The 13,268-nt window shown below is 36.0% G+C and overlaps 1 protein-coding gene across 3 annotated transcripts in view; it reads left to right on the forward strand.

Annotated features, from left to right (window-relative positions):
* Positions 1-211: 211 nt before the first annotated feature.
* The window catches only part of Ift81 (intraflagellar transport 81), a 71,714-nt gene continuing 58,657 nt past the window's right edge, over positions 212-13,268 (forward strand). For 2 of the 3 annotated variants that reach the window (XM_026386042.2, XM_026386043.2), the window contains exons 1-8: positions 212-300; positions 2,720-2,871; positions 3,399-3,502; positions 4,683-4,863; positions 7,464-7,553; positions 9,947-10,012; positions 10,325-10,435; positions 12,056-12,140. In XM_026386042.2, coding sequence (XP_026241827.2) covers positions 2,728-2,871; positions 3,399-3,502; positions 4,683-4,863; positions 7,464-7,553; positions 9,947-10,012; positions 10,325-10,435; positions 12,056-12,140 — 781 coding nt within the window. In that variant the 5' untranslated portion in view covers positions 212-300; positions 2,720-2,727. The remainder of the gene's footprint in view (positions 301-2,719; positions 2,872-3,398; positions 3,503-4,682; positions 4,864-7,463; positions 7,554-9,946; positions 10,013-10,324; positions 10,436-12,055; positions 12,141-13,268) is intronic. The other variant, XM_026386044.2, reaches the window with a different exon arrangement.

Raw genomic sequence — 13,268 nt, forward strand, 5'->3', positions numbered from 1 at the left:
CACTGCAGGACGTTCGGGAAGGTTACTGCAGGATTTCTAACTGGGCTAAGCGCCCCAAACGCCCTCTCTTCCCTGCAGTGGCTCAAACGCGGCGAACCCACTTTGCACGTGGGCCGGACACTTGTCCATCCTTTCCCGCCCGAGCCCCGCCCCCAGCGCGCGCCTCCCCCGCCCCAGCCGCCGGACGTGACGTCCGTCACGGCCTAGCAACCGTTGCCAAGGAGCTTGTCTCTAGGAACTCGCTGGAGCCCGGGTGCCTCTTAGGGGGGTGGGGAAGTGGTTTCGTGAGGAGAATTTGAGGTAACCTCGCCAACTCGCGGTCGGAAGCTCCCCCGAACCCTGAAACGGGAGAGAACTCCCGCTCCCTTCCGGGCCCGGCGCCGCCCCTCGCCCGCCGGGGGTCGCCGCGGTTCAGTCCGCCGTCGCGGGTCGGGCCCCGCTGGGCCTCGCGGGGATGCAGGCCGCTGCGGATCTCGGGGGCGCCCTCGGCAGCCCCGCGCAGGGCCTGGCCGGGCGCGGGTTCTCGGTCCCCTCTCCGCTGCCCGCGGCGCCGGGGACGCTGTTTCTGGGGCTCCACCAGGCGGCGGGTCAACCGGGTCGGTCCGGGCGGGCGCTGCGCCCGATGAGACGCACGCCCTGGTTTTCATTCTCCGCAAGGCCCTCGGTGCCCGCGTGGGTGACACTCGTGAACCGCGCGGCCGCTCGGCTTGGAGGAGCCGCAGTAATTGCGTTTGCTCATTTTGGAGCGCAGAGCCCGCCGGGCTCAGGCTGTCTGCCTGGATGCTGCGCCTTTGCCCCCCGCGAGCGAGCGGGTGGGCGACGAGGGTGGGGGAAACCCGGGAACGTCTGGCTCGTTTACCCAGAGTATTTATTTGGTTGTTGAAAGAGGAAACAAAGACTAGCCATGTCGATAATTTTCAAGTCATTAAAAATTATGCCCGCGTGAAGATTTCGACGTGGAATTTTACTTAATGTACTTTGAACCGTGGAAAAAGTGAGCCTCCAATGTAGATATATATATATATATATATATATATATATATATATATATATCTCACACACTCCCTTTTTTTCCCTTTTATAGCTTAAAGGAAATCTCAAATTTATTAGCCACACATAGGTCCTATCTGTCCTCTTTTGACTTATTGTTATTACTCTAATTTTTAGTTTTAACTTTACCTTTTGATGTATTTTGAAGATCCAGCTCCACACCCCCAATTAAATCCATTTCAGAACAACGTGCTTATGTCTTGAGTAAAATGGCATCTTTCCATTTCATGGTTTTGACTTATAAGGAGCACTGAAGTAACTTGTTCTTTTTAGCAGTTCATTTTGTAATTGCTAAGTTAAAGCAACTTACCTTGGTAAAGTTGTTTCAGCAATTAAGAAATCAAATATTCAATTTTTTGCAAAGTTGTGATCATTTTTCCACTAGCCTGATTTATTTTAGACTTAGTCTTCCATTTTTTTTTTCCTGACCTTAGGCCTGTGAACAAATTCATTCAGTCTAGTGGAAGGAAGTCAGTTTTAGATACAGCGAGTGTTCACAAGAGGAATTGGACAGAAACACCACCCTCATGGAATTTACAGTTTTGCAGAAAGGAAAAATGTATACATAGAAACTAGTACAAGATAAAAGGTTACCCAGAGAGTGAAGTGCCCGGGAAGTGTGGTCTGCTTGGCAACAGGCACTGTTTGTTCTGCTGCAGAATCTAAGATAACTTGAGAAAGTTGAACTTGAATTTCATGGGCAGTGCTTGAAAGATGGTTGAGATTTGCACCCCAGGATTTGGGGAAAAGGGGGGAGCATTCTAGGTAAAGAATACATTAACTGAAGATAGAGAAGTAGAAAAACTATATAAGGAGCAATGACTATTTCAAGGGGCTGAAGTTTGAAAGGGTGAAAGTTAACAATTTGGAAAAGAAGTTGGAAAAGTTAAGTAGAGCTTGGTTTTACAAGTCTTGAAGACCAAGAAGTTGGACTTTTATTTTGTATGTGAGAAGCCTACAAATGATTTGTAATGGAAAGAAGGGGAGACTAGTGACTTTCCTCATTGAAAGCAAAAGAAAATGAAGGCTTGAATTACTCAGGGTGGCAGAGTTGATGCCTACCAGGCTAAACTGATAACAGAAACCGGTGAAGAGTGCTTGGTGGATACTGACACTAAAGAGTGCATGCTGAGGCTACAGCATGTAGCCCTCACTCAGCTTCAGTTGGTCAGAGCTAAGCATGAATGTGGGCCCAGGCAAGTCAGATCTGATTTTCAAGAGAAATTGGACATCGAGACTTCAATGTAAAAATCTCCCTATTTTAAAAATGTGAACTGCTAATAATAAAAAAATAATAATTAGAAGAATGTCTGTAACCAAATGCTAACCCCTCAATGGAAGTTGTACAGCTGTGTAGGAGATGAATGTAGGTAGGATATATTAGTCATTTGTCCATGTTAATTCTGGTGATTATTATCATATCTGAGGCATATGCCAAAACATTTGATGTTAAAAATAGTATATACTGCAGCTTTTTAAATAAAGCCTTCATACTCCAATTTCTTTCAACAAAATAGCCCTGAATTTATAGTGTTTTACATGCCCTGCAGAATTATACCTTTTATGTCTACTTTGTATGAACTTAATTCTGATTTTCCCCCAGAACTTTTGCTAACAATATTGAGACATTGTTTCCTCTATTTTTTACTCTTTTGTTTAATGTTATAAGACACAATTATGAGTGATCAAATCAAATTCATTGTGGACAATCTCAATAAGGAGCCTTTTAAGAAGAACTATAATTTAATCACATTTGATTCCCTGGAACCTATGCAACTTTTACAAGTTCTCAATGATGTTCTGGCTGAGATTGACCCAAAGGTAAGAGTTTTCTCTTTCTCTATAATGGAAAGGTTGGCAAGACAGTCAGTTTCTGCCACTAAATAGCTGTGAGTCTTGGACAAATTACTTAACCTCTCTGGGTCTTATTTTCCATGCCTATAAAGTAATAATAAATGATCTTTAAGGTTTCTCTACCAACTCAAATTTTAAATGATTTACTTGTACCTTATTTAGAAATTGTTTCTCTGTTCTAGACATAAATAGATTTGGCCCTGGAATGAAAACACTTTTACAAAAGGTTTTATTGTATTGCAAGTTAGCTCATGTCTCTCATACACTGGTCTTTTCCACTGGAGACTTTTTTTTTTTTTAAGCTTAATGTTCCTAATATGGATCCTGATCTGACTGTGTGTGCTTTCATTTGAATCTGGGGGCTCCCATACTGTTTTGTGAAGAGACCAGTGTGCCTGTTATACTCTAGCAAAACAATTTTGTCAGCAAGTTTAAATATTGTTCTTTGTTAAATGTGTAACAATGACATATTTTTTAATTTCTTTATTTGTTAGCAAGTTGTTGATATCAGAGAGGAGATGCCAGAGCAGACAGCCAAACGAATGTTGAGCCTTCTTGGTATCCTTAAATACAAACCTCCGGGAAATGCCACAGACATGTAAGAATCTGCTCAAGTATTGCTTTTCTTTTCTTTTTTAGTGGTGCTGGGGATTGAATCAAGGGCCTCACACATGCCAGGCAAGCTCTCTGCCACTGAGCTACATCCCTATCCCTTTTTTTTTTTTTTTAAATATTTTTAGTTATAGATGGACACAATACCTTTATTATTTATTTATTTTTATGTGGTACTGAAAATTGAACCTAGTGCTTCACATTTGCTAGGCAAGTGTTCTACCACTGAGCTACAACAACCCCAGACCCTCATCCCTTTTTATTTTATCTTGAGACAGGGTCTTGCTCCCTTGACCAGGCTGACCCTGAACTTACAGCTGGGATTACTGGCATGTGCCACTGTGTCCAGCCTTACATATTGCTTCTTTCATTGCTCCCAGCCCTTTTTATTCATTTACTTTTTAAATTTTGAGACAGGCTATCACTAAGTTGCCAGGACTGGTCTTGAACTTGTGATTCTCCTGCTTCAGCTTTCAGAGTCATTGGGATTATAGATGGGCACCACTGTACCCAATTATATATTGCTTTCTTAAAATCATGCTTTAACGTCTGACTTTCAGGTGTCACAATCAGTTATTTTAAATAATACTTGATCTCCCTGATTCAATGGCCCAAGGATGTCACTGAATTTTAAAATAGTCTTAAACCTTCTAATACCACTTTGTCATGCAAAAGTCTTAAGTGGGTCAGTTCTTTGCTCTAACCAAAAAACGTCAGGTAGAGGCTGGGATTGTGGCTCAGCGGTAGAGCACTCCCCTAGCACGGGCAGACCCGTTCGATTCTCAGCACCACATAAAAATAAAGGCATTGTGTTGTGTCCATCTACCAAAAAAAAAAAAAGATTCTCTCTCTTAAAAAAAAAAAAAAAGTCAGGTAAATCCATTATACCATTTTATCATTATCTGTCATCCTAGATAGAAAACAAACACTGCCCAGTCAATGAAGTCTGACTATGCCTATGAATAGTTTCAACACAACTTCCTTGGATACTTTGGTGATATATTGGGGGCTCAAATTTCTGAATATAAGATTAACTTTAGAATTGCCTTGGGTTTATCTTTTTAAAGTAGTTGTAGAAAACAACCAGGATGTTGTAAATCAGATTTTGAGCAAAAACTGACTCTTCCAGTTTCACTGATAAGCATTTGTGTGTGCATCTTTCTTAGGAGTACCTTCCGTCAGGGTTTAGTGATTGGAAGTAAACCTGTAATTTACCCAGTGCTCCACTGGCTTCTCCAGAGAACTAGTGAACTGAAGAAAAGAGCATATTTAGCTCGTTTTTTAATAAAACTTGAGGTACCAAATGAGTTTCTTCAGGATGAAACTGTGGCTGACACCAATAAACAGGTATGTATTACATGAATGGTATTTTGAAACTATCTGTAATGGATTTCAAGATGTGCATATTCAAATACACGTTAATTTCTCTTTAATTGTTGTCTCTGTATTTCCAGGTGGCACAAAGGTAGAACAATATCAGCTAAAGTCAGATGCAGTCACATCTTAAAATAATGTCTTTTGTACACAAATACCTTTTTAGTAATAAAAGGAGTATATGGATAGGAAGTAAAAACCCTGAAATTAAGATTTCAGAATCTGCCATGTCTACACAGTATTACTTAGTAGTTGTAAGTAGACAGGATCCTGGGCTTGAAAGTGCAGAGAGCTTTGTTCATCAGTAAGGTAACTATACATTTTGTCATCCAAATTTGATAGAAACAGGCTATCATAATGATTGCATCAGGATAAATGGTATAAATCGACCTTATCCTAGGCTATTTGGAACTGCTGAGCCCCTGCAAGGAAGTAGGTAAAGAAGCCACACTGCAGCCTCAAAAGATGTAAGGATAGGCTGGGAGTTTGAAGTTTCAGTGCATTTTTCTCAGAGTTTTGTAGTAACACTGGGTTCTGGCCTATGCTCTTAAAGCTGTTGATTACTGAGGATTCTGGCTAGTCTGGTTCCTGGTCCTGAGAACCCAGAGCACATTGCTGGTCAAAGACTGCAGAAAGAAACCAGTCTTTTAATCAAAAGGAGTTTGATTAAAAAAAAAAGGTCTCCATTTAGTGTTTTGAACTTTTAACTTTTATAGCAAAGCACTCATTTGGACTGACTTGTGCTAGTTTGTTATGAGTAGTTTGGCAGCCTGTCTGTCCCAGTAGATTATGAGGTCCCGTGAGACAGGTATCATGTATTATCCATCTTTGTTTTCCCCCAGGATTCTGTGTAGTGGCTTGTATATGTTGCTCAACATTTGGATTTAATCAAAACAATAAACTGAGTGTTTTTCTTTTTCATCCATGTTTCATTTTTTTGGGTAGACATGGTAGTCACTCAAAATAGAGTCAGTATTGATCTCTTAAGACAATAGTTATGCAGATAATGTCAGATGTCATAGTAGATGCTCAGCAGAATGAGACACCACCCCTTCTCTACTTTTTGAAGATTCCATGTAATATAGAGGAAAAAGAGAAGTATAAATATGAAATATTTTCTTCTCCCTTCCATTCCCCCATTAATAAATTCGATAAGAACTAATTTCCTTAGAGGAATTTTATTCATAGTTTTTACTAAATTTGCTCAGCTAATTAATGAAAGAATGGCAATGAGGACATGTTTGTTTATATATAAAATAATTTATACATTTAACTGGTCATTTAGGAAAGACTAAAAAATGCATACTTTTTTTCTGAATGAAGAGTTTTAGAACAAATAATTTGTAGATATATAGGATATAAACTGTCAAGAAAAATATTATTAATTTTCTGACATTGTCCAGGAAATTATTTAAAAACTACTATTCACTACTATTCTTTTTTTTTTTTTTTCTTTTTTGGTTTTGGGGATTTCAACCCAGGATCTTGTACATTCTAGGCAAAGTGCTCTACCACTGATTGCACACTGGACCCTCCAAAGTCCTATTCTTTTTTTTTTCTTTCTTTCTTTGTGCTACTGGTGATTGACCCCACAGGTGCTCTATCACTGAGCTATATTCCCAGCCTTTTTTATTTTTGAGACTGTCTTGCTAAGTTGCCAATCCTGGCTTGAACTTGCCATCCTCCTACCTCAGCCTCTTGAATAGCTGGAATTATAGGCATGTGCCACCACACCTGGCCCCAAAGTATTATTGTTCAAAAAAAATTGGATAAAGTTGTGATTTTTTTCATTTTGACTATTTATTAAACACCTGTATGAATTATGCACTGTGGTAAGTCCCAGGAGTACAAAGGTGTACACAATGGATTCTTGTCTTCCTGATTCTCACTGTCTAATGGAAGAAGACAAACAAGTAATTTGTCTGTTATAACTTTATATGCTATCTACTCTGATAGGATAGGTACAGGGCTAAAGAAGGCTGTTCTGAGAATTACGATATTTATGCTGAGACCTGCAGGATGAATCAGAGTTATTCAACTTAGGGATGAGGACATAGAGTTTCTCAGAGCGAGAGGGTGTGTAAGCTGGAAATAAGATCATGAAATGTTCTGGGGGCTGAAAAAAGATTATCATAGTTAGAGAATAAACTGTGAGGTGGGAAAGTAACCAGAGATGAAGCCAGAGAGGTATTTATTGGCCACATTGTACAAATGTACTTTTCTGTGTCCTATATAAATGTTGGAGAATGTGTTTTTAATGTTGTTTACAATGGTTTAATAATCACTACAAGTTTAAATGCTTGATTAAGAAATCCCCACTGGCTTGGTGTAATGCCTATAATCCCAGCAGTTTGGAAGGCTGAGGCAGGAGGTTTGAGTTCAAAGCCAGCCTCAGCAACTAAATGAGGCCATAAGCAACTTATATCCCGTTTCTAAATTTAAAAAGAAAGAAAGAAAAGGGATGTTGCTCAGTGGTTGAGTGCCCCTAGGTTCAGTCTCTGGCACCATAAAAAAAAAAAGTAAAAAAGTAATCCTATTATAGAATTTATGATTTAATGACATTCTTCTTTTAGTATGAAGAGTTGATGGAAGCCTTTAAAACTTTGCATAAAGAATGTGAGCAGCTGAAAACATCTGGATTTTCTACAGCAGAAATCAGAAAGGTAAAGGAAAAAAAACATAATTTTTTTTGGATTTGGATAATATTGGAGTTTGCATTTTCATTTGTGGTTAATTCAGTATGAGTTTTAAGATTTTAAGGAGACTAATGACAGCAAATGGTCAGGTAAATTTACAGCAATTTCTATGTACTGGTAAATCACTAGAAGGGGTTTTAAAAGATTGTTGAGTCTTTATGTGGTAGAAAATATACAGAAAAACAAAAAAAGGAAAAAAATCATCTTGTATGTATTGGGGATCACATGATACATACTTATTTATATCTTGCCTTTTAATTATTACATTGTGGATACAGTCCCTTTGTTATTTTTCTTAAAAAAATGATTTTTCATGATCAACCTATATTCCCAAATGTGGGTAACTTAACTATTTTTAGTTTTTTGTTTTCAATTTTTGCTCTTATGGATAATGCTATGATTATCTTCCACATAATGTTTTTGGCATGTCTATGATTATTTCCTTAGAATAAATTCTAGAAATGGAATTGTTTATTAAATCATATGAAAAATTTGACAACTTTTGATGCATATTATTAATGTTCCCTAGAAAATATTTTTATATTTTCACCAAGCATTTTAAGTTCTTTCCCCAAACTATTCCCATACTGACTTGTATGGATTTTGTGCTTTTAGAATTCCTGAGTTATCAATGCCATTTTTATATTCTCATTCAGACACATTAGAAGTTGCTTCCTCAGGGAAGCCTTCTCTAATTCATTAAATAGATTAGTTACCTCTATTATTTTTTTTGTAGCACTCATTACACTTATTAATTACTTTAATATCTGTCTTCCAATTATCTGTCTTTGATAAATATATTTTTAAGGGCTATGATGGTAAGTACTGTATATCTTATTTGCCCCTATATTCCTAGTCTCTATCACAGTGCTTGGCACAGGGTAGGTTCTCAATAGGAGTTTATTGAATATTAGGAATGAAGATGAACTCAGATGTAGTAAGGGAGAAAAGACCAATAAGTACATACTTAAAATAGCATGGAAGAGTGATTGATATTCCTCTCCTTTTCTTCATTATGTCCTATGAATAAACCAAAATGTTAAAAGAACCTGGAGTTTATATATTTTAATTTCACTCATTATTACCAAAGTATTCTTGAATATATTCTTTGTAGTAAGTTTAGAAAATGTGATTAAATAAGAAATAGAAATAGAAAATAATTCACTCATAATCCCATGTTCTAGAGATAACCACTGTTGACATTTTGATAAATATATTTAAATCTTTTCCTTGATATTATACTGTACATACATACAATTTATAATTTACTTCTTTCAAGTAATGTCATATCATGACTTTTTCTCATGCCATTAAACATTCTTCTACATAATATTTAATAATTTTCATTATATAGTGTAGTTTATTTAATCTCAGACATTTAGATTTGTTTCAAATTTTAGATATAGTTAGTAAGAATCCTTTTTTAAAAGTCTGTGAAAAAAAACTCTATGGCTTTTCATGAATATTTTATTAGGATAGATTCCCCAGATTTAGCATTATTGAGCTAGAAGGGATACACATTTATTTTATCTTATATTATTTTTTAGTAATAATAAAAATAATAATAATATAATAACTGCCACCAGTAGTGAGTGAGAGTGCCCATTTTCTCAAATTTTGCCAATACTGACTAATATGTATATTTTACCTTTGGTATTATTGTATTAGTTTTTTCAGGTTTAGGAAGGATTTTTGTTTTCACTGCAAAATATTATGGAACTGGTTAAGAGGAAGGTAATTTATTTATTACTTACTTATTTTTAATTATCTTGATTTTATTCTTATTTGGAATGTATTGTCCATTCCCACATTTCTTTCTCTTTAATTTTGGATTTTTAATGTAATATTTTAAAAAGTTTAATAATCAGAGAGAGGTGATTTATTTTTAGGGAGAGAATTGGTTAGTTGGCAAAAACAGATATAATTTATGTCTTAAAATCACCATAGCCTTAAAAATAATTTTGATGGAAAATTGGCAGAATACATGGTTTGGCATTTAACAGAGCAGATGGGATGTCAGCAGCTGTTGTTCATGTATTTAGACCTGCACACTTTCCATTATAGAGGATCTTTAAAAAATCATGTGCCCATATTTGGAATCAGAACACAGATGTGTCAGTTGGCAGCTTCACCTTGCTGCGTTTTAACCTGGTTTAGTTGCTTTTCTAGATGAAAACCAAGTTGCCAAAAAAATTACCCTTCATAAAGAACCCGAGGGAAAAATAGAAATACCCTTTGTCCAAAAGAGAATTTTTGTTCCTTACTGCTCTGGTTCTAAATGATGAAAATGGTAGATGCATAATTGTATAAAAATCTTATCTCATTTCTAAGTTTTTAATGTCCTCTTTACTACTTTTTAGGATATTAGTGCAATGGAAGAAGAAAAGGATCAGCTCATTAAGAGAGTTGAACGTTTGAAGAAAAGGGTAAGGAAAGAATTAGCACTGTAGAATTTGGCCCGAAGTCCCAAGGACTGGCAAAGATTTAGGAATGCAAATAAAGATTAAGCCAGGCATGGTTGTACATCTGAGGATGAACTCAAATGACATTGAGGGAAAGGGAATCTCCGTAGGCAGTAGCCCAAAACTTTTAAGGACCTGGAGTCTAGAGCTTTGCTGTCATCTCTAGGGAGTACTGTTTACCAAAAGGAAATGATAAGTGGATGTCTGTGTCACGTGACATGCTAATTTATTTCTCAAACCTGACAGTAACATGTACTACTTATTCCCTTACTGTAGGTGGAGACAGTTCAGAATCATCAACGGATGCTTAAAATAGCAAGGCAACTTCGAGTTGAAAAAGAGAGAGAAGAATTTCTTGCACAACAGAAACAGGAACAAAAGAATCAGGTATCCACGAAAAGTTTGTATTCTCAGGATGAAAGAAATTGTTCCTTCTGGTAATTCAAATGTAAAGAGCAAAGAATTTTAGAATTATATTTTGTGGCACCAACAGCAACAACAATACCTCCTTTTGGGTGCTATACTTTGTATCTATATTTTTTTGGTTGATGCTTAGCTCATGTTCCAGTATTACAGAAGATTTATTATAATGTTAAGCAGTAAGATTAACTGCTCATGAAATTTATAGACTTTCTAAAGGATGTCTTTAGATTCTGGGACTATAGGAACATCCTTTTTGATCTACTGATCTACATTTTACTCTAGTGGCAAATAAGTGAATCATGAACAGGCTCAAAATCACAAGAAAAAAATAATCTGGCCAGAAAGTATTACTTGTATTTATTAAAAATCTATCTTGAAATCTGAGTAGACTTGTACATTAAAAATATATTATAGGGGCTAATATAAAAATATATTATAGTGGTACAGCACTTGCCTAGCAAGTATGAGACACTGGGTTCAATCCTCAGCACCACATAAAAATAAATAAATAGAACAAAGATTAAAAAAAAATAATATATTACAGGAGCTAGGGTTGTGGCTCAGTGGTAGAGTGCTTGCCTGGGTTCGAGTCTCAGTACCACATACAAATAAATAAAATAAAGGTACCTTTAAATCTAAAATAAATATACATTTAAAAAATATATATTCAAATCAATTTTATTTTTGACTACATTGGAAGTTTAGATATTTAGCTGTATTGGAGCTTGATTTGGCAGCATAGTACTTTCTCTGCATCAGTAATCTGCATTTTCTAAGCCTGGAATGGTTATTTAGCATTAGTTTTTGATTCTGAAATAGCAATTGTTAGCATTTCTTAGGATTAAGAAAACCTGCTATAATGAGAAAAGCCTGATGCATTTATTTCTTAACAAATATTTTTCCTTAATCCCCAAATTCAACAAATAACTAAAGAAAAAAATTTAAATATTTATTTTTTAGTTACAGGTGGGCACAATATCTTTATTTTTTATTTTATGTGGTGCTGAGGATTGAACCCAGTGCCTCGCACTAAGTAAGTGCTCTACCTCTGAGCCCCAACTCCAGCCCTACAGAAGATTTTTCTGAAAGATTTTTTTTTACATATATTTTTGGTTGTAGATGGACACAATACCTTTATTTATTTTTACGTTGTGCTGAGGATCTAACCCAGTGCCTCACATGTGCAAGGCGCGAGCTCTACCACTGAGCCACAACCCCAGCCCTGAAAGATTAAAAAAAAAAAAAAAATTTTACATGAAAAGGAATTGAGAGAACCAGTTATATTTTTTATTTAACAGTAATTTTCTTAGTTCTTAATATTTGTTCCTTTTATATTATAAGAAGTATATGTAGAGGCTGAGGCTGGGGCTCAGTGGTGGAGTACTCGCTTAGCATGCATGAGGCACTGAGTTCAATCCTCAGTACCACATAAGAATAAATAAATAAAATAAAGATGTTGTGTCCATCTACAACTAAAATCCATTTTAAAAAAGAAAGAATTATGTGTATTTCCTATTGTTTGCCTATGTGAGAGATAAGTTTTTAATACATTAAGCAAGTCATAAATCTAATTGTATTTTAAAGCTATTTCATGCAGTGCAGAGATTGCAAAGAGTACAAAACCAGCTGAAAAGTATGCGCCATGCTGCAGCAGATGCAAAGCCTGAAAGTAAGTGGAATATTATATAATATCTGTCATTATAAAATATTATTTAAAAAATATTCCTGAAAGTAGTAGATTAATGGGAATTAATTATTATCAAGTGATAGCTCAGTATTTTGGAGCATCATTTTCCAACTATAAGGTTTCATCTTTGTAAAAAAAAAAATTCATACCCACCCCTCAAAAAAAATAAATAAATAAAAATTGACCAGTTTTTCAGTTAGGGCAAAGAAAATGATAATGATTGGCAAGGAAAGCCCTCCAGTGTACACTTATATAAGTACTTGGAATGGATGTTATGAAAAAGATGAATGGAAAAATGGGAATGGTTGCTTTAGAACCAGGGCTATAAGAAAAAAAGATACTAGGCTCTTAAAACTGAGTGTTTTTCATGTTTTGGTTTGTAGAATAACAGTACTAATGATGTGGGCATTCCTGGCTCTGTTACATAGGTCTACACAAATGATACATTGTTTTGATACCCCAGATCATACCACCAAACCATCCTAGGTATATTGAAAGTTTTTAGCTCATTAGGAGGGAGGATGCACACATTGGAAGAGTAGTACAAAGCTATCATTTGTATTTGAGAGATATTACAACATAAATATCTAGCTGATAGAGGGTTAATTCGTCTTTCTATAGTAATCTATAAAATATTACAGATGCAATACATAAAGTGTCTGTAATAAAAAGGCATATACAATTACAAGTGTTGACAAGAATGTGGAAAAATTGGGACCCTCCTATATTGCTTTGTGGGAATGCAAAATGATGCAGCGGCTTTGGGAAACAGCTTAGCAGTTCCTCAAAATGTTAAACATAAAGTTATAATATGAACCAGCATTTCCATCTTAGGTATATACCCAAGAGAATTGAAAACACATGTCCACACAAAAACTTCAACACAAATGTTTATAGCAACATTATTCATAATAGCAAAAAAAAAAAAGAAAAAAAAAACCCTTATGTCCCTAAGATAATGAATGAATTAACAAAATGTGGCATATCTACACAATGGAGTATTATTCTTCCACAAAAAAAGAATGAAACGTTGATATATCCATGAAGCTTATGGCATGTATGAACCTCAAAAACATGGCTAAGTAAAAGATATCAGTCACATACATATTG

Source organism: Urocitellus parryii, chromosome 3, assembly GCF_045843805.1.
Source record: "Urocitellus parryii isolate mUroPar1 chromosome 3, mUroPar1.hap1, whole genome shotgun sequence".
Lineage (NCBI taxonomy): Eukaryota > Metazoa > Chordata > Mammalia > Rodentia > Sciuridae > Urocitellus > Urocitellus parryii.